The 22,444-nt window shown below is 39.7% G+C and overlaps 1 protein-coding gene across 2 annotated transcripts; it reads left to right on the plus strand.

Moving 5' to 3' along the window:
• Positions 1-1,010: 1,010 nt before the first annotated feature.
• On the plus strand, positions 1,011-18,501 carry LOC139952614 (uncharacterized peptidase C1-like protein F26E4.3). 2 transcript variants are annotated; one of them, XM_071951806.1, is made up of 10 exons: positions 1,011-1,144; positions 7,357-7,662; positions 8,510-8,576; positions 10,323-10,424; positions 11,104-11,336; positions 12,577-12,727; positions 13,562-13,727; positions 14,400-14,445; positions 15,091-15,263; positions 16,218-18,501. In XM_071951806.1, the coding sequence occupies exons 2-10, from the start codon at positions 7,368-7,370 to the stop codon at positions 16,353-16,355; spliced, it is 1,371 nt and encodes a 456-aa protein (XP_071807907.1). In that variant the 5' UTR covers positions 1,011-1,144; positions 7,357-7,367; the 3' UTR covers positions 16,356-18,501. The 2 variants fall into 2 exon arrangements, with proteins under 2 accessions (XP_071807907.1, XP_071807906.1); XM_071951805.1 differs by lacking the exon at positions 1,011-1,144 and adding an exon at positions 3,700-4,034.
• The last annotated feature ends 3,943 nt before the right edge of the window (positions 18,502-22,444 follow it).

Below are 22,444 nucleotides of genomic sequence, written 5' to 3' on the forward strand. Positions count from 1 at the left end.
GATCTTTGGAGATTCACAATTTTTCGACACACTTCGGTTGATGTCTGACCAAAACGAGCACTACAATATCATTTCGCAGGATGGACCTTTTTTCCCATCTCTAGTAGGCTTTTAGAGGGACACACCGGCTCACCGTTTACGCAATTTAGTTGTGTATACAATCATACGTAAAATTTGTACAGATGGTTAGCTGTAAAAAAAGTATAAGCAAAAAAAAAAAAAAAAAAGTATCACGTAATTAGCGAAAATAATTTGGTCCAGCGAACTTTTCTTTTTTTTTTTGGTGGGGGGCGTTCTTCTCCATCCCTGGTAGACCTTTGGAGTCGTATCAAAGATAGGCTATGTAGGCCTACCCGAGCGAAAAACCACACTCGAGCTGAGGAGGCTCAGTCGATTTTAGCGACGTTGAAGGCTGTATACGAACGGGCAATTTTCCAGGCGACCACTTCGGCAGTTTAGAAGAAGGTTACGGACGCTTATTGGCAACGTCCAACATGCCCGCCAAACTGGGCCCAACTTCATGGCTTACCGTTAGCAAACGAAAAACGGCGCTTACGGAAGCTGGGCATTCTTTGCTCCACTTTACTACGCATTATACGCTTACAGGTTAGCATGTAATCGGCGAATGGTGATTGTAAGCGCAGAATCCGGCGGTTAGTAGAGCCATGAAAGTGGGCCCTGCTCTCCATGACAAGGCCGAGAAAAATTAACTGAGAGCATATAGTACGTGCGACCCAGAATAGGGGGAGGGGGAGCTAAAGTTCGGGCAAATAGGGGGAGGTGAGCCACTTGGACTTTTTTTTTTGAAACCCAATTGTTATGCAATGTTTACACGGGTAGCCAGAGAGAGGCCAACCTCTGAAAAACCTTGATGGACAAATATGTTGCACATACCGTAAATACCCCCACCAGCACAACATACACAGATGGTTTGTTAGACAGGTGGGTACGTTTAACAATATGTACAGGAACTTATGTATAACTAGCTCAGTCGGCCTTGGGATAGATACAAGGAAGGGCATTGGGGACACGACTGTGTGCATTAGAGTAAAGCTGATGCTGTTCTGTTTGTCGCCTATGCAGATGTTCATGAGAATCGCATTCAGTCAGGAGAATTGATGACGTGTGTTTGACGTAAAACAAGGTAAGGTGATATAGTTAGTTAATGAACCTGAAACACGTTCCTCGATTCTAAAACGGTACATGCACGTTGTTTAAAGTGCTGGATGGAAACGACGATCAATTGTTTTCAAACGAAGAAGTTTTTTTCTTTGAAGCCAAGCAGCAGAAGGAAAACATCGATACACGTAGAGTGGAAACATAATGATTTGGGCAAATCATGGAGGGCAGTGATGAACACCAATATCTTAAGTACAGTGTATACCAAAACAATAAAGGATAAATACATAAAAATGAGGCTTGCTTAGCAACAATAGTTTAGCAAGAACATTTTCCCCCAATTCTCTAGTGCGAACTGTATTGTATTTGTGCTTCGCTTTGCAATGGATTTACTAAGATGATCAAGTAACTTTAGACTTTGATAAAATCTTCGAGAAGTACCAATAAAGCTTGGATCATTATGGTTCCCGCATGTGGTAGGGGAGACTTTGGATTTATACGTACCCGTGACTATTACAAAATTTCTACAATCAAGATTTGCAATTCATGCCAACTGTTAGTAGCCAGAGGTCTGTTAACTTTTGACAACAAAGGATAAAATAATATAATCTCTCATGGAATGTGCCTAACGTAGAGGATATGCAATATGCAACCTTTTAAGTACAGGGGTATTAGCTGTGTGCGATGAAAGGGTTAAAGACCCACTCAGACACCAATTTCAAAAGACCCTCACATCGTTCAATTGAGAGGGATTGGAACAAGGATTAGGACATTATCAATTGACGCGTGAAACAATTTCCACTTAGGTTCGTAGAGAGAGAAAAATTACACTAGGGTGCTGGTGGCTTTATTACCAAAGCGAAGCCGCCACATGAATAAAACAAAATATTTCTTATCGTGTACGTACACGGTAAGTTTGGATTTATCTTGTATGTACGTAAATGATAATTTAGCATGTAGGTACATGGTATGTTATCGTGTACGTATATTCAAGATAAGTTATAGTGTACGTACACGATACGTTTGGATAAATCATGTACGTACAAGATAAATTTGGATTGCATGTACATTACACTATACATTTGGATTGATTGTGTACGTACGCGAAATATTTTGATTGATCTTGTACGTACACGATACATTTTGGACTAATCGTGTACGTTAACGATAGCATTGCGTACATTCACATTTAGAAATATTTGGTTTATTTGTGGAGGCAATACGCATTTAATTCTTTATAGGTGTCCTGGATATATTATTTTCAATTTGAAAAGTTTAGACATATGCAATATGTTTGTTTTGTTTGAGCCACCTTCGACGGTTGTTGTTATAGTTCATTCTGGAAACTTGTTTTGGACACATGCAGTGTCCGTGCATCCTTGGGTGTAAACCAGATTAGGGAATGGAAGGTTAGCGTGAAATTCCGTCTCTAGGCGTAGCAGCTTTTCAAATGATAATAAGGTTTGTTTGATTTATTGGTTGGCAGATGATCTTCACAACCTGACGGGTGATACCTATTGTCATTTATCCTCCTCAATCGGATGTGACCTTAGAGTAAAATACTGAAGTTATGTGTTTAGCTCATGGGCATGGGGACTCATTGGCTGATGGGTGCCGGGGGGGGGGGCAGAGGGGTTGTTTTGCCAAAAATGTTACACCGCCGTGTCCCAATTTCTCAACAACACCGGATACTTTGCTTTCTTGCCATCTGTCTTTTGTTTCGTATTATGCCCGACGCCCCCCCCCCCCCCAACACTTCCTTGTCTAAATTGGGGAGGGCAGTATACGCTCCATCCCCTCTCCCCTCCCTCGTTCACCGTGGGTTATCTCAGCAGTGTTTTAACCAGGGATAAATATTTATCGGGAAGGGGTTGGTTTGAACCTATTTTTGAGATTGAACAAAAGGTGTTCCTTCAAAAGGTACCGTACCATTCGAATGCATTCCTGTAATGAATCATATGAAGCATTACCTTTGTGTAGAGTAGACTCTGGAAGTTTTCCAAATTTTGACGAACAATCCTGAGTAGTTTTCAATAGATATTCAACTATTTGGATAGGCTTATTAAGCATCTATACAAATTGTAGACTCTATTTCAAGGAGGACTCCTGGTGGCATTTAGACGTGCTTTGTACTACAACACAAAAGGAATGATTTATGACCAATGACATTGCAACAATAAAGCCAAGAGAACGTGATCGATTGAATACGTAAGCAACTTGAAACTAAATCCACAATAAAAGTCTAAAAAATGAGCAATTTATATTGACATTTACTGAACAATGTGAGCCATTTTATCATCAATAAAATCTGGGTTGACTTTTTTGGACTCGGATTTTTAATCAATATTCCATTTCGCATACATAAAGCCTCTTGTGGGTTCTTGAGTTGAGTTGTGGAGTTTACCTTTGCCCCTTATTTACGGTGAACCCTTTTTTCATGAAGGACCCCGTGTTTTGTTCCCCCACTCAAAAAACGAAACAACAAAAGCCTGCAATGTCAGTTGATCTGTGTTTCTATTTCAGCACAACAAGCCAAATCGTTTATTTGCACAAGGCAGACTAGTTCGACCTCTTTTCGACTGGTTCTTTATGCAGCGCGTAATCAGCGTACAACGGTAAACTGCTAGCAGATAATAAAAGTATACTTTGGGATTATTGGCCTAAGTAAGGGATTATTAGTTCGTTGTAGTCACTACCGTTAACACAGAAGCAATCCGAGAGTTGTAACTTTGCAGTCAGGGTGGGTGTGTGAGTTTTCAGAGAGATGTGCACTAAGTAGCGAGCCCCTGGGGAGTAAGGAGCCGGGCTGAAAACTGTGCTTTGTGAAGTCTCACTGAGTTTGTAACGCACCAGACTATTATACAGCATCACTTCGAGAAAACCACTTTGTTTGTGTCTGACGTTATACACAAAAGGTAAAAGTTGTTTTTATTAAAAAGATGGATTGCAAGTATGACAATATTTTGTTTTGAATCTCCCTTTTCAAGTACTTGGAAAACAAATATGAAGAAACGACTGTAAGGTTAATAGATTAGTTGATTAGTTATTTTAAACACCATGCAATTGAGGTCTGTTTTTAAGTTTGTCTGTATAGCTTGGTACTTTTGAATATACTTTTAATTTTTTTTATTGTGCCCACTGATTGTTCATCTTCACACTAATTTTGGTGATTAGTTTATTGTTGTTATATATAATGAGTTATATGTTGTTATATGTTATATGTGTTATTTGTAATAAGTTTTATAAAGAGGAAACTTTATTGTCACATATTTGTCAGTGTTTTTGTTTCAAAACACTCATTAGCCTGTACATACTGTTAAGTTGTATCTGGTATACTTATTTGCATGAAATAAATTTGAAAGTTATTCTCAATTTCCTTGGATTTGCCATTTTTTTTTTTTGCATTCCTAATGACTTATTAATGTACAATTTGCTGCAATTCCGCCTCTCGCAACAAGTTCGGATTTTGTTGCACCACGAATAGAGACACATAACAGTAACCAGACAACAGATCACAAAACATAACTTGAAGTCTCCGCGAAACGCCAAAGTTCACATTGACATTCAAGAAAGGTTTTTAAAATTTCCAGTCAGTCGTCTCTGCTCGATACACTTTCTTGTAACGGTTTTGTCTGGTCCCCTTTAAAAAAAAAATTGTAGACATCAAAGACATGATTTGTACAAATTAGTCATGACAAAAATTTATCAAGATAATTGTTATATTCAGTGTAATTTTGAAACCCTTTATTTTAGACGGGTTATTTAATAATATGGACTTTGTCACCGTTTGTCCTGTCCACTAGTTTAGGCATTAGTTTTATATTTCAAGTTCTCAAAACTTAATCACACGATCCTTAATCCTGTTTAATGTTTACGTTTTTTGTTTACATAAAAAAAAAATGAACAAATGAGCGGAAAAAATATTAACAGTCAGATCTTAAGATTTAGTGTCTTATAAGGTTTTCCATGAAGCTGTTGATATTTTCGATTATCATCAAATGATAAGTCATCGATGGGTCTTAAGTACAATAAAATGTTAGATAGTACGTTAGATTCATGGATGATTATCTGAACATATTTGCACATCAGCTTTGACATAATGATGGGATTGACATTCCATTGTTAGATAAAAGATTCCACTGTCGAGGTCTCTCGATTAAATGCTGTTCTTGAAATGCAGCGAAAGATAATAGTAGACAAATAATGAGAAGGTCGGATTCTAAAGCTACAATGTCACAATTGGTTGACAAGTATTGTCGTTTATAGGATTTAAGGCATTGCATGGTGAGGTATCATATGGTTTGCGTTAACACCATGTGTGTATCTACTTGCCAGTTAGAGTCTGTTCTGAGTAGATGTTCGGGGGGTTCGGGAGACTTATCAGTTCTGAAAAGAACTGTCCTGCTATTTTTTTTTTTTTACTATTACCCGGGCGGATGGTATAGAAAATAGGCTGGGACTACTACTTTAGCTTATAGGATCGTGATTTTAATGTTAAAACTGTACTACCGCGGAGTCAGTTCCTAAGATTAGTCTCAACGTTTCGGCTAGCTTGCTCTAGTCATCGTAAAACTGAATCGCAATTTACTGATTTGTTCAATTATTGATCAACGACGTCATAAACCATTGTATTATAGAGAGGTTGGTTGTTGCCATGTTGTTGTTTATTATCCCCCTGTGGAAGTTTGCCTGCGGGAAGATTGTTTGTATTGACAGACATTTTTTGTGGACGCTCAGTTTCCAACAGATAGTCCTTGATAAAGTGGAGAATGGATTGCAAGTCTCTATAACCTCATATACATACATGTACATACATACATACATACATACATACATACATACATACTTACATACATATACATACATACATACAGACATTTCTTATATACCGCCATTTCATCAAGACCACAGCGGTTTGTGATGAAACAGAGAGACAAGGAAACGATGAAACAACATGCAAACTAAAATCAAACAGCCAAACAATCATTGTGGGAACAGGTGTGTTTTCAGATAATGCCTGAAAATATGAAGTGAATCAACAGAGCGCGTTCAAATAGTGTGAAATATCATTTTAGTTAATCAATTGTAATGTTTAATTTATCTTGCCTGCAGTTGGCCTATAATATGCAACATCTTTCAAAAAACAAAGTCACAGTTACTCTTCTGTTTTGTTTGCGTTCTCGACACAACATATTGCTTTAAATATTTAATTTCACTGTTTTATGTTTTGTGTTGCGCACATAGGCTCCTGCATCATGCACTATTATTAATGTCTCTACATCAATTTTGCAGTCGCCACGGTGTTTGGGTTCGAGGAATAATGGTATTTTAGTATATACCCCAAAAGGTTAAAACCCAGACTTCGCCTTTTGTGTGGGAAGAAAGGCACAGCGTCGCCTGGATTTTTGCGTGAGGCGGTTTTGTATTTTGTTCAGAGTTGTAAACAACGGGGTGAACAAGTCAGGGATTTACCCCGAAGGGGGATTTGAAGCGAATGAAATGTGTGGGAGCGCAGACAAACGACAGCATTCCTTAGTCGTAATGACCTATTAATACAATCAAGCAACTTGGGGACAAGAAAGAGAGAGAAAAAAACTTTTAGCTTAACTCTCGTCAATGTTTGTTTGTGTAAGGTATTTATAAATATCCTTAAAAACCCTTTCCGTTTGGAATATCGCTCTGTATCTAGTATTCGAACGGTTAATTTATCATTATTTGCGCCAAATTCAACGTTTTATATATGTAGGTACTTGATTGATGATGATGACGTGTTGGAGATGGAAGTGTAATTGAAACGAATGTTCATTTAATTATAAGACTTATAAACACGATGTCCATGTTAACTTCCTCATGAAGGTACGATGGGGTGATAATTCTCCGTTTACGGTTTTTTTTTTCCTACAGTAAAACAGAAAACACGTAACGAAGCTGAACAGTTTGTTGTAGCTCGATTTCATGTTGTTGTATTGTTGATTTTTGGGGAACGGTGGGGTAAGAGTTTGTTGGCTCGTTTGTTTGTTTGTTTGTTTGTTGGGGTGTTTGTTCGTATTTTTTCCCCTGTGGGGGGGGGGGGGGTTGTTTTGGGATCGTTGGGGCAGTGTTTGTTGTGTTGTTTTTGTTTGTTTGTTGGGTCAACAAAGAAGGAAAACAAAAAAAACGAAGAGTGATAACCATAATCTTTAAACACAAAATTAATTCATAACGATTTCTTTGACTTGTCCTCATTCCTATTTCCAGTGAGATACAACATGGATACCACGACTTCAGCCACATCCAACAAGTCGCCCTTAGCCGTCCTCTTCGTCTTCGCCCTCGCCTTCTCAACCTCGGTGACTCCAGCTCAGTCGCAGTTTTGCTCCGATAGACCAGGGGGGTGCTGCCCCGGACGAGACGATGCGTGCACCGTCCCGAGGGGAGACACGCTGTGCTACTGCGACGAGTTCTGTCTCCGGTCCAAAGATCCCGATTGCTGCCCGGATGTTTTCAACAATTGTACGGCGTTGCCGGTGACTGTGGCACCGCTCAGCCCAAATCCTCTAAAAAGTAGGCTTTACTTTTTATTTAATTTTTTTTTAAGTAGTTTTACTTTCGGAAGTTACCCCAAATCCCAAATTTCAAAGAGATGTATAATATGAATTTAACAGAAAGTATGGGTTCGCGCAGCAGTATCTTGCCTAGGCTTCTGTGCCATTATGACCCCGGTTCGAATCACGGCAGGGGCATTATGTGGATTGGGTTTTCAGTCCCTACCTGATTGCATGGATTTTTTTCTGGAATAATTCTCTAGGGTTTCCTCTCATATCACATCTTAAAACTCATTCCCTGTATTCTGTCCATTTGGGTTCTTGGCTAGTAATGATTAAAGGAACACGTTGCCTTGGATCGGTCGAGTTGGTCTTTGAAAAGTGTTTTTAACTGTTTGTTATGAAATGCATAACTTAGAAATATGTTTTAAAAGTAGAATATAATGATCCACACAAGTATCACTCGAAACTTATGGGAGTCAAATTAATGGCCGACCGTGTTAGTTCGCAAAGTAAAAGGAAAACCACGCAATTCGATGCAATTGGTGTGGATCATTGTATTCTACTTTTAAAACATCTTTCTAATCATATTCATTTTATAACAAACGGTTACAAACGCTTTTCAAAGACTAACTCGACCGATCCAAGGCAACGTGTTCCTTTACGTTCGCTTTTCTGATATCCCGTGGCTTTAACAACCTAAATAAATGAAATGAAATTACATGAAATATGGTTTGACGTGTCACACTTCGAATACACAAAGGACTAGAACAACTATCAAGGCGATCTGTATGAAAATATATCCCTCTTCTTCATACTTCGTTGTTTTGTAATAACCTATTGTTTCATCCAAACAATTGTTCCAGGTGATTGTCTTTACGAAGGAAAACACTACTTCGCAGGAGATTCCATCAAAATCAATTGCAATACATGGTATGTGCAATCTTAATATTAAACAACACCATCACATAACATCCACAGTTTCGGCATATCTGTATGATTTATAGATAGTGAGTATACCATGTAAAATGTAAAAGATAGGCCATGCGAATTTCGCCATCACTTGTTTAGGAATGATATAGCATAGATATCCGGCATGCATATTAATATGTACGTAGGTAAAAGGTTCATTGTAATGTGAAATATTGTTATTGGAAATGCAGTGTTGCGTAGGCCCTACAAGTTTGAAAACAACTTGAGACTTGAAGAAACGGGTCACATCTCAAAAAGCTAGATCCGCTTTTTTTCTGATTTCAATTCGTTACAGTGTAATTTCCCTGCTAAATGTGTTCCTTTTGTAAACATGGCATGGTCTACGATTACCCCCACCCGCCCTATGAATAGTGTAAGCCGATTTGGATCTGCGTTGATAGCGGCCGAATTGTTTTAGCTGATTATCCGTCCACTATACTATGCCGTTATACGTACAGCCTGTTTCTGTACATTATCTGTCATCGGGGACGTTTGAACGATAGGTGGCAGCAGACTTACCGGGTAAGTTTCCATTGTTTACGTCGTTCTAAAGGCCCTTTTGAAACAACGGCTTCGGCTTTGGATTCGGCTCAGGCTAGCATGGCCCCGCCGGTTGATTTGAAAATTATTGCGCGTGCTTTGCGTACACGCGCTCAGGGCTTAAGGGAAGACCAAATCCAAAGTCGAATCCAAAGCCGAAGCCGTGGTTTCGAAAAGGGCCTAAGCACGTGCACATAACCCTGAACAATGGACTTACCTGGTGAGTCTGCTGCCACCTAGCGTCCCAAAATTCTCCATTGGTTTCGTTTTGTGAACAAAGTAAAACAAAATATGTGGACAGCTTCTCATAGTTCTACCCAGTAACTAATATGTTATTTCATTGGAGTGCCTTGAAATGCCACATTGGGTGCGTTCGTTTAGCTGCCCTGGGTCTACCCCGGTGTGTGGCGGTTTTTTTTTCCAGGACGAACGTGGGTAATTATCTGCACACGCTCGTCCTGGAAGAAAAAACGCCACACGACGGGGTCGACCCATGGCAGCTAAACGAACGCCCCCAATGTTTGCACTTGGTATGTTTGCGTATACTATACCTTCTCGTTAAAGTATGCTTCCATTCGAGTGAGCACAAAAGATTGCACCAAAGCACACAACTATTACACATAACACAACTCGTATGCTCAAAACTCCAAGGTCATCAACGGAAATGTCATTACGTAATGATCAGAAGTTCATTAAATAACAAAATGCGTATGCGTTTTATCGAACCGAACAAAAAACAAAACACAACAAAGAATACTTTCATTTGGCAAACAAATACTTGACCACTCTTCATCATCAACACACACCCATTTTGACGAGGAGCTTCAAAACCTGGAAAAGAAGTTTACGAAATCCAAACAATTTTTTTTATATTTTTTTTTATATTTTTTTATGCAAGTCGCCTGACACACAAGGCCGAAGGCCACTTCAAGGTGTGGGCTACAATTATATCTTCCAGAGGCCATTGCTACCTACTCCTAGGGCTGAAACAGGGTTACCCCTTTCACAGTCCATACGAATGTAGGCTTGGGTATCTTCAATTCGAAGCCTAGCCGGTAGAGCAGAAGGCACTACCTCCCCAATTTTAAATTGTCCTTTAGTTTTGAGCAGACAATTTTATCAGTGAAGGGTTGTTTGCTAATAAGAAGAGCTATAATTGCCTTACAGCACCTGTCTACTCGATGTGGGGGGTTACGAGCTGCAATGCGAGGACAAGGTCTGTCTCATCAGAGAAGAAATCATCAATGCAGTCAACTCAGATAGTAACGGGTATGTACTCAACATCCTTGGTTAATTTGCAATGCCATAATATGCAGTTAATTACTACATGCATGACATTGGGTTAAAAAGCGCGCAGTAGGCTAGGATAACGTTTACTTCATTTGCTGATTGCATACCATTTTCAAAGATTAACCTGTACATAGAGATCATTTTAGCAAACAAAAATGAAAACATGTAACAGTTTGGTAAAATGGTTTTAAACCGCCGAATCGCAACAATGTTTGAACACTATAAAACTGGATACTTTGGGTCAATTGGTCCTACTGCAAGAGGCATAGGTAAAGAGGTAATGGGTAAACATTATGGTACAACCATAATTGTGAAGACAGTACCTTTAAACATAGTGTTCAGAGTTTTCAAAACAAAATGTTCACAATGTTATTAGACCCTACTACAATTTCTACCGCCAAAGGAGGGCGCTATATACACTGATATTGAACGATCTTTGGGAATCAATTATTTTGAAAAAGTGGCCTGTTGAATGTTGATGCCACTGAGCATTCAGTTTTAAACAAAATTTCCAAACAAAATTGAATGAGTGATGAGTTAACTGCGCCTTGAACACCCCAGTCTTATTATTATTATTACTATTATTAACTTGAACAAGTTTTTGTTGAAATATAACCATCCAATTTGTGATGAAATCCCTCTGTTTCTGTGTTGACAGGTGGTTGGCCCGAAATTACACTTTCCTGTGGGGTTTAACTCTTGAAGAAGGGGTACGGAGACGTCTTGGTACTTTAAAGCCCGCCCCCTTCGTCGCCGGAATGAAAAATATCGCGATAGAACAAATGGAAGATCTGCCGGAGAGTTTTGACTCCCGCCAAAAGTGGCCAGGGTGGATTGAGGACGTGATGGACCAGGGGAACTGTGGGAGTTCGTGGGCTGTCTCCACTACATGTAAGTTTCGGGAGTGACCCTTGTCCTCATGCCGGTCTGGCAAGAAATCCCCCCCCCCCCCCCCCGACCCCGGAGATGCTCCTCCAATACGGCGAACTGTGATCAAACTTCTTCTGATTAGCGCCCTCTTTTGAAATCATCCTCTCCGGTGAACATTAATTTCCGATAGGGACAGTTTATCCGGCGGACAGATCTCCTTAAGGACACCGGTACCAATTCAAGGAAAGGTACACGTTTGGTAATCGTCAAAGACCAGTCTTCTCACTTGTTGTATCCAAACATAAGCATAACATAACAAGCATGATTGTGGAAAGAAATTGAGCTAAATTGATCATCAAAGTTGCGAGAAAATGATGAGAGAAAAGACACCCTTGTTGGACGAATTTGTGTGCATTCAGACAGGAATAAAGACTTCTGGCGTGAAGTCTTTTATTATTTTAGTGAGAAATTACCTCTTTCTAAAACTACGTTACTTCAGAGGGAGCCGTTTGTTACAATGTTTTATACTATTAATAGCTCTCCAATGCTCGTTACCAAGTCAGTTTTTAAGTTAACAATTGTTTTGAGTATAACTACCAAACGTGTTCCTTTCAATTAACAAATCATTCAATGACTATATGACCCACCCAAAATGTTATGCGCTAGGGGAGTCACATTCCTTAATTTCATAGAATGTGGCAGGAGATTTTGCCCCACCCCCCCCCCCCCTTCCCCGTGGATTCGGTCACCCCCCCCCCCCCCCCCCCCCGTGATTTCGGTCCCCCAATGTTGCGATCAGGGGCCAATTTCATAGAGCTGTTTAAGCAAAAAAATTGCTTAAGCACGAAAATAGCTCGCTTATTTTACACATGTTAATGGCCAAAATTTCATGCCATATACATTGCTTGTGACTTGTATTTAGCTGTTATTTACTTAGCATAACAGTTGAGTGGAATCTTGGCCGGTAATCTGATTTTACTAAGCAAGGATTTGTTTGCTTATGCAAAATTTTGTGCTTAAGCAGGTCTATGAAATTGGGCCCTGTTTACAAACTTTTTTTGACAGCGCCGTCTTTTGAATCCTCCTCCTCAAGCCCGAGTAATTTTCCCGTATGAGGACAGAATTCCCTGAATTACCGGTTTCTCAAAAGAAATTAGTTTTTAGGTGGCAAATCGTTGTGTGGTTTGTTCGTGAACATCATGAAAAGTTAAATTTCGTAAAAATCTGTGACATTTTTTATTTGCCTTTTGTTTTTTAAAAGCTGTGGCATCTGATCGCTTGGCCATCCAATCAATGGGTAATATGAAACTACCCTTGTCTGCTCAGAATCTTCTTTCATGCAACACCAGACGACAGAGGGGGTGTGATGGTGGACACTTGGACCGGGCCTGGTACTATGTGCGTAAATATGGGTAAGGAACAGTTCTCTCCGCCCTACCCTGACTGAGCCCAATTTCATGGAGCTGTTATTAAGCACACAAATTTGCTTAGCATGAAATTTCTTCATTGATAAAAACAGGATTACCAACCAAATTTACACGTGATTTTCAGGATAAGCAAACAACAGCTGAATACCAGTAACAAGCAATATGCAACAAGTTTCATACCAATCAAATGACATTTTGCCCTGGTCCCTTGTCTTTATCGCATAAACGCACGCACTTGCCCCAATTTCATGGCTCTGCTTACCGCCAAATACTGCGCTTACGATCGCGATTCCCCGCTTACGTGCAAGCGCCGAATTTCTGCGCTAGCCTTGTAAGCGTAGAATGCCTAGTAACGTGGAGTACGCACGCGCAGAAGCCCAAATTCGCCGCTAACCCGTGAAATACGCTTGCCGTAAGCACAGAATTCCCTGCTTCCGTAAGCGCCGATTCTGTGCTTACGGTAAGCAGAGCCATGAAATTGGGCCCAGGTCTCACAGGCACAATGTTAAATGTGTTGTGACGTAAGCTTTCCATTGAGTAACTATGGGTCCGATGATTGATCGCAGATGATTGATCGTCGTGTGCTCAATGTTTGCATATCATGCAATGTTGTTTTACTCACTGAAATTCTGCCCTAAAAAGGTGTTTGTTTTTCTAACAACTTTTGTTCATTATAATTAGACCTAAAAAGGTGGGGGGTTTCCCCCCAAGCGCCTTGTGATAAGCACCTTATAGTTTTTGATTCGTGTGCTATTTCATATTCCAGTGTGTTTACTATCGTTATTAAAACCACCATATGGGGTGTATTTTGCATTCTAGGGTTGTCACTGATAAATGCTACCCCTATAAGAGTGGAATGGACGAGTCCAGTAAGATGGAGAGGTATCCATGCATGCTACCACGTCACCAGTCAACACCGTGCCCGAAAAATGATACAACATCCGGGAAATATCACTCAAGTCCTCCCTATAGGATATCAGAAAAGGTACACAATACATTGTATGGAACTTAGTTCTTATGTAGGCGTTGTAAATGTTGTTAATGATTTCGTTGTTGATCACATCACAATCTGATTCATTTTTGACATAGACCCTGCGCCACACTAGCCCACCAACGGGTCAGGCCTCGAGAGACCTGCGGCCGATTTCACTAAACGCTAGGGTTAGTCCTAACTCGAGTTAGGACGAGGATGGGTTCAATGGGAGACTTTTAGGACGCTTGGTGGCAGCAGACTTACTAGGTAAAATCCATTGTTCTCGGTCATGTGCGCACGCTCAGAACTACGTAAACAATGGAATTTACCTGGTAAGTCTGTTGCCCCCTAGCGTCCCAAAGTCTCCCATTTATCCTTACGTACTCTGAAGCGGAATTGAACCCGTCCCAAGTCCCAAGATGATTCCTAAGTTAGGAAGAGTTTTTGCAATTTCGGTCCCAGACGTATGTTGTAACCCAACTAGAATAATCATGTCTCTGTTCATGGTTTATGTATTTCTAGGTTCTTAAAAATCTTGCATAACTCCCTTACCTAATGGTATTCTGATTGCCATTTATCGAAAACTGGGGGAGGAAACTAAGGTCCACGTTTAGTACACTCGTCTTCATGGTGTAGTTTCGGAATGTGATTTTTATTATAATTATATTTTTTATTTCTTACCAGGAATCTGATATAAAAGCGGAAATCTTCAAGAACGGTCCGGTACAAGGTCAGTATGGCTTTGTAGGTCATGCAATGTCTAGGTTTTTGTTAGGCTTGCATTGTGGAGTATCCGTGTTTTTAAAGAAATCTCTTCATGTACGCTATTTTCAGATAAAAACTTATTACCATACAAACGCACGAAACAAACACATATTTCAGAATGTTCACAACCTGCAAAGCAAAAGTTTTATTAGTGGACGTGTTTTTGTTTTCCCGTTTTTTTTTTTTTTTTGTTTTTTTTTTTTGGGGGGGGGGGTGTTACCGGGGGGGGGGGGCCTTAAAATTGCAGTCTGTAAGATTTAATTGAAACACAAAGTTAACCAACCCCAACGCTTTGAAACGGTAATAAATTACTAAAATATACCTTGTGCGTTGTATCTTGTGCTATTTTTGTATCTTCCTGTTTTTTGTGGTGTCTTTTAATTGTTTTGGTGTGAAATGCAATTTCTTCATTTGGAGTTAAAAATCAATGAAGTTTTCTTATGTCTTACCTAAACAATAACTAGCTCAAAAGTAACACTGGGATTGAAAACTTTCTTTCCACCTTTTGCACAACCTGCCCTAAATAGTAGGAAGTTGTCCCTCCCCTAACACGTGGATATATCCTTATACATAAACTCACACAGCCCTCTCCCCTTTCTTTCCCTTGCAGCGACATTTTTAGTCAAAGACGATTTTTACTCGTATGCTGGAGGTGTGTACAAATACACGCGAGAGGCGGTGAAAGGTGCCAGTAAGGGCAAGCAAAGGTCTGGATACCACTCTGTTCGGATCATAGGATGGGGTGTGGACCGTACTAATCCTAGCATCTCGCTACCGTACTGGGTGAGTAAGAAAATAAGGGACATCTGGGCTAAATAATAGTAACAATCAACCAATAATAAAACAACTAAACACATCAACAAAAATATTAGTGTGTCTCCCCCCCCCCCCCTCCACAGTTCGTCATAACATTGGCAGAAGGGCTGGTGTTGTCTTCCATTTGAGCTCATTCAGCCATGAACTCATGGACATCTTTCATTTTCAAACAACACTTTGGGACACATGTCATAGAATTATTTCTTAATTAGTCGTAAAATATGTTACCTTACGATGTTGTGACGAACTATGAGTCGGTCTCATAATCCATACCAACTTCAAAACAAGTCTCTAAAAACCTTTGGTTGAAGTGTCGTGGCCGAGCGGTTTAAGAGCACCGACTTCAATCTCTGGTGTTTCTGATCATCAGAGTGTGGGTTCGAATCCTCAGCCTTGACACTTGTGTCCTGAAGCAAGACACCTAACCATTGCTTCGTCCTTTGGATGGGACGTACAGCCGTTGGTCCCATGTGTTATGTAATGCTTGTAACATAACCCAGTGCACTTATCGAAAAGAGACGGGGTTCGCCCCGGTGTTCCTGGCTGTGGCTGCTGTATGCACCATTTCACCTTCCGTTAAGGTGCTAATTATTTGAGTGACAAAATTCATCACCTAAAAAACCAATCTTTTTTGAAAAGTTTGTGTCTTGAGTACCTTGTTGGTAGATACGTGCGCTATGCAAGACTTCGATATTATTATTATTAGTATTAATAAAACAATGTTAATATACTTCCACAGTTTCTATTCATTTTCTTCAAACGATTGACTCTGAAATCAAAGCACACATTTTTATGATTGTTTCAGTGCTTAATTGATCAACAGCTAAAACCATGTCTAATGTTAGTTTTCGTTTGTCTTTGTAAACAACAACAGTAGAATTGTCATTAATTTGCAACGCTCTTCATTTGTTTGTACCACAGATCTGCGCCAACTCTTGGGGGACCCAGTGGGGTGAAAACGGTCTGTTCAGGATCATTCGGGGTCAGAACGAATGCGGCATCGAATCTTTTATAGTTGGTGTCTGGGGCGACATAGACATGGAGATGATGAGGCACTGAGATGGCAAATGGGAGAGTTGCACCTCTTTCATTCTTGGCCAAGTTCGCGTGAGGACTATCGTTAACCATAGTTTGACTAACATTGCCCAAACTATGCGTACAGTTGGACTATAGACGACTATTTGGAACCAACGTATCCGGTGTCCCATGGAATTCGTTCCTCCGGAGATTTAGTCTTGGCCCAAGACTATGGTGCTTGATTCTGGATAGTGTACTACGCGCAAAGTGTAGTCTAGATTTCAAGCCGTCCAATTAACTAAATCATACCGTGGCGGGCGCGCTGTGGCGATCGACCGCGCGTAGTACACTATCCAATATCAAGCACCATAGTCTTGGGCCAAGACTACCGGAGATTCGGTCCCCCAATGGGAGGTTAAAATGAGCTGAGGAGGTTGATTCAAAAGAGGGCGCTATCAGAAGCAGTTTGTACACAGAAGAAGTTTGTTTTCACCCCACTGGCTCCTGAAGACGAGCATATTATACTGTTCGAAACGTCGAGACCAAACCGGCTCTTTTCACAGCCACCACTGTACCCGCAAGTTTACTATTGATATTTATATTTATAGTTACTCTTATTCGCCACACCATGCAAAGCTTCAAACACCAATTAAGTGTGTACACAGTTGCCATATGGGGTGACCGAATCTCCGGGGGAACATAATCTCCCGCCACACCGGCATGGTCGCATCGCTGGTTACCAACAGCAGTTTTCGTAGCACAGTGTAGACTGGAGCAAGTTATAACATGCGTTTAGTCGAAAACTGTGTTGATGACACGATTACAGTCGTATGCACTACAACTTATGTGCGCATAAGAGGGGGGTATATAGTCTTTTTACTTTGTACTGTCATTTTCAAGTTCCCCTTAAGTTTTAAGATAATGAACAAATACTTTAAATGATAAATTACGGTAATTATACATCACTATTTTTGTCCATTGTAAGTTGTATATATTTTTCTTAACTCTTCATACTTAAGTACAGTAATATACTTTTTTTACTTATGACAATTATTACGATGTTAATAAAACGAATGGAAAAACCACTTCAGTATTCTTGCTGCCAATGATAGGTAAAACTGAACAACTAAAGTACTTACTAACAATTAAATTATGTAAATAATGATTATAATGAAGTTTTATGGCAATTTCAGAAGCTTAACAGACATTCCTTGGTGAGAATATTAACAAATAATCCGTAGTGGCAAGAACTTATCGAAAATGAAAGGGGATAACTGTAAGAGTCAGGACAATGTATGAGAAGCCACTTTGATGGTAATCAATAATTACCAGAAAGGTTGGAAAGAGATTCGCCTGATTCTAATCTGATCACCACGAGGAGTCGTACTTATAGCCACTGAACACTTTCTGAACGGAACAGAAATTAAAAGTTTATAGATTTACAAATAACTTACAGGGTTTACAGAAGGTAATGTGAAAGACTTCTCTTGAAATATTATTCCATGAAATGCTTTACTTTTTGAGAAAACATTAAAAACAATATCAATTCTCGATATCGAGTATTACGGATTTATTTTAAACACATGTCATGACACGGCGAAACGTGCAGAAACAAGGGTGGGTTTTCCCGTTGTTTTCTCCCGACTCCGATGACCGATTGAGCCTAAATTTTCACAGGTTCGTTACTTTATATAGAAGTTGTGATACACGAAGTGTGGGCCTTGGACAATACTGTTAACCGATGTTGTGCGATTGCATTAGAAAAGGTCAAAGGCTCGATATAGGCCCTTTTTTAAACCACGGCCTCGGCTTTTGATTTGGCGCAAGCTAGATTGGCCCGCGGTTGTTTTGACAATATTGCGTGGCTGTGCTTTGCTGACGTGCCCGGGGCTTCAAAGCCGAAGCCGTGGTTTCGAAAAGGGCCAAAGTTAGTGCCCGTATTTTTGATCGAAAGAAGTCTAAATTACGGAGTTGGTGAAAACAAAAGCTGAAAAGAATTCACAATTTTTGTTTAATAGCGATAAATGTTAAGATGTGCCTGATTGCCCAGATTGTTTAATCTGAAAATCACAATTTGAATAAACACTTTAACATTAGAAGTTATTATTTATTAACCTAGTACATTTACAGTGTGTGCTTTTTGTTTTGCACATATCCTATAGTGTATTTTACTTCAATTTAGTTGTTGTCAGACTAATAAAAAAGAAATTATTTTAAAAATACTATCAATCAAGTTGTATTAAGTTTTTTTTCTCGAAAAAAAGTCACTCGTTTCCTTTGTTGTCAGTTTTTGTTTTTGAACTAATTAATAATTTTCATTCAATTTAGGAAATAGTTGACATGGAGGAAGGAAGAGAAGGAGCTCGAACGAAGGGACTTCAAAAGCCGAACTCGTGGCGTTTAACGACACCTCGTAATCACCCACATACCTAATGCAAACAATGGGCGACCTGGCGTCTGTGAGTTTGCGCGTGTGCACATGGTTCTTCACTCAACTATGGTGTCGTATGTCATTTGGATATAGTAAAGAAAAAAACTACTTTTTTGAGACCTGATAAAATTTGTGTACATATTGGCCCGCCAAATTGAAAAACACAATTGAATACCAACCACCCTCCAAATTTTGAACCACCGCTAGTGACAGAAAAGTTGCAAAAAATGGAAAAAAAATAGTGCTATGTCATTTCCATGTAAACACCACCGTAAAGCAGCTCTTTGAAATTGGGCCCTGCCTGGTGGTCTCCTACCCTTTTCCACCGGTCAGACAGGGACATTGTCATGGCATGGTATTCTTGTGTTACTCTGCGGTCCGGTTTTGCGGGTCATTCGAACCCCTTCTCTTCCTTTCTCCATGGTTACGCAGTACGCCGTGTTTGTTTACGTTTTACCCACATAGGTCACGTGAGGCACGGAGCGCAATCGGTCTATGACCATGAAAACACCAGATCTAAGCACCAACACAATAGCGCAGTGCGTAAGGTGCTGGGACTGTCTCAGCAACTCAGATCATCCGGTCCGGGTTCGAATACCGTCTGTCTCTAATATAGATTCAAGGCCTTTTGCTGCCCCTGATGGGACAGTGTGATTGGGATCTGCCTTGTTTTCTCCCCTAAAGGGACAGGGCCCGCGCAGTGGCTAGGGTTCGAGGCAGGGGGGGATGTGCTCTGGGTCGGATGCAAATCCTGAAGGGTTCTATATGGCAATGGGGAGGGGCCAGTGTGTGCCATTAACTGAACCAGCGCCTGAATGCCTGACACTTCTGGAGCGTAACCTTTTATATTTTTCCACCAGATTAAGTTTGCATTATTAAATGTTTTTTTTAATTTTATGTTAACATCTCTTGTATAACCCGGTACCCGCTGCCAAAACATAGGATTCGAACTGCCTCTATCTACCGGGCATCTCGGTAGTCTAGTTGGTAGGACACTGCTCTATAAGTGCAACGGTCCTGGGTTCGGATCCCACCCGAGTAAGATGCCTAATTTTTTTTTACAGGACTCGGGAAAGTGTACAGTGTTAACACACATCGGTGTATTAAAAGACAACATTGTTTTTCTCTATATATTTATTTATTTATTTATTTATTATTATTGTTATTATTTATCATGCATACTGGTATGACTTGTATGTATCTGGTAATTTTGTAAAACAGCGTTTACGTTAATTAACTAGGTCAAACTTGTTTGCCCAATACGAAGGCGGGGTCAGTTTTGTCTGAAAAGGAGGGGCTACTTCACTTAATCTTGTATGTAACTATTGTCTTTTTGTGTGTAGAATAGTATCCTTCTTGTTTAAATATCACAAAGGGGGCCATTGATATTAAAAATCACAATGGTTAATTTGTTTTAAGATTCCGTGTTGGGAATATTAATAGAAAAACATGATTCTTGTTTGTTTGTGTAAAAGGGCTCTTTCATGTCAACAACAAATACAAAGTTTTGATGATGACGAAAACAGAGTTCATGCGCCATTTTTGGAGGGGGTAGCAGCTCCACTCCCTGGGGCCATTTTACCATATCGTTCTTTCTTTCTTTTCGTCACAGTGCCGTGTGTTTGTCAGACCATAACACAGTTCATGCGCCAATTTTGGAGGGGTGGCAGCTACACTCCCTGGCTGCTGGCACTGCCTTAAAAATCGTCATAAATTTAAGTTATATACCAGAAGAAAACCCTTGAAAATGGCCATCCGATGGTGCCAAACTTGTTAAGATTGGCCAATAAACTGTGTTCGAATTTAAAACCCGCCATCCTTAAGTATTTCAGACTTGATGCTTTCATTTTGTAAAAAGAGACTCGGAAAATACAATGCTAAGTTCGTTTGCATTATAGCGCAACGTAATACGATTCTACCCAGTTGTTGATGGTTCTGTTTTTTTTTTTTCTCAAAGATATGTTTTTGATGATTCAAGGGGGATAATAAAATGTTATGGCGTTTCTACCTCGGGGTCTTTACATAGAAGCAAAACTGTGTGACTTAAAGACACTGGACACTATTGATTGTCGAAGACCAGTCTTCTCACTTGGTGTATCTCAACATATGCATAAAATAACAAACCTGTGAAAATTTGAGCTCAATTGGTCGTCGAAGTTGCGAGATAATAATGAAGGAAAACACACCCTTGTCTCACGAAGTTGTGTGCGTTTTGATAGTTGATTTCAAGACCTCAAATTCTAAATCTGAGGTCTCAACATCGCATTCGTGAAAAATTACTTTTTTCTCGAAAACTATGTCACTTCAGAGGGAGCCGTTTCTCACAATGTTTTATACAATCAACAGCTCATCATTTTTCGTTACCAATTAAGGTTTTATGTTAATATTTATTTTGAGTAAATACCACTAGTTTCCAGTGCCTTTTAATATCAATGGCTCTCATCAGATTTTACCGTGGGTCAGAATTGACCTGGTTTCCGACTCGGGGCTTGGTCCATTTCATGGTCGTGGCCAAATGGGTATTTGATTCAGATTCTGCGTCAATTTGACTCTTTCTAGGATCATGCCGGTCATCGATTCCGATGATCGGGCCTTACTGGGGCAGAAATGGAACTTGGGTCACGTGTTTAATCCATCATTGCAATAAAATACAATTTTTTAGAATTGGTTTGCTCGTACATATATTATTGAGACAAATTTTAGTGTTTTTTTTTTTCTCTGGTAGAACATTAAAAAAAAAAAAAAAAAATTAAACTATATCTGGATGTTTCCAATCTTTATTGTGTTTCTCGTGTTGCCTGCCACTTGCAGGGGTATGCCAGGAGGAGTCCGGTACAAAATGCGTCTCTCTAGCATGCTTAGTTCCAGAGTTATTGAACAGTTCGGCCCAGAAATATTTTCAAACTATTTAAAAAAAAAAAGTTCGTCGTCTTTTTCATTATGTCAAGCGCTGTGTAAGACCAACATGTAAAAATGGCGCAGTTCATAGTGCCGTTAGTGGTGTGCGTCGCTTTTACAAAGTGTTTTTTATTATTTAGGTAGTTTATGATAACTTATGTTAAGCGCGCGGCATGCTTAGATACTGAATAAAGGAACATTCCTTTTTTTTTTTTTTTTCTAACAAAACAGTTGCTGGCAGTATAAGCACTTCATGCAATCCACCATGTGCATAAACTGCAAACATATACAAGTTTGAGATCGATCGGTCATTATACGTGAACATTATTATTACTTTAAATGCATATAGTTAGACAAATGTTTTTAAAGCAAAATTACATTGAATTGACAAAACTCATCTGAGTCACGTGATCATGGTGAAAAACCCATTACTTTAAATGCATACAGTTAAAAAAATGTTTTTAAAGTAAAATATAAATTTTTAAAGTAAAATATAATGATCCAAACAAGTATTTCTTTTACGTCTGGAACTAACACGGTCAGCCAGTTTCTGGGGTCAAAATTTTGACTCCATAAAATGGCCGACAGTGTTTATTTGCGAAGTAAAAGGAAAACCGTGCCAATGCGAGGCATGTTTGTGTGGATCATTTTATTCTACTTTTAGATTATCTTTCTAACCGTATGCATTTCGTAAGTAACTGTTTCAAACGCCTTTCAAAGACTCGACAGATCCAAGGCAACGCCGTGTTCCTTTAAGACCGACATGAAAAAAGGCGCAATTTATAGTGTCGTTAATGGTACG

This window comes from Asterias amurensis, chromosome 20, assembly GCF_032118995.1.
Source record: "Asterias amurensis chromosome 20, ASM3211899v1".
NCBI classification, from domain to species: Eukaryota; Metazoa; Echinodermata; class Asteroidea; order Forcipulatida; family Asteriidae; genus Asterias; species Asterias amurensis.

Bases quoted from the DNA above. Each gene is read 5' to 3' on its own strand.
- LOC139952614 (XM_071951806.1), top strand. From the start codon at position 7,368: ATGGATACCACGACTTCAGCCACATCCAACAAGTCGCCCTTAGCCGTC. The intron at 12,728-13,561 runs GTAAGGAACAGT...TTTGCATTCTAG, and splicing joins TACTATGTGCGTAAATATGG to GGTTGTCACTGATAAATGCT. The intron at 14,446-15,090 runs GTCAGTATGGCT...TTTCCCTTGCAG, and splicing joins CAAGAACGGTCCGGTACAAG to CGACATTTTTAGTCAAAGAC.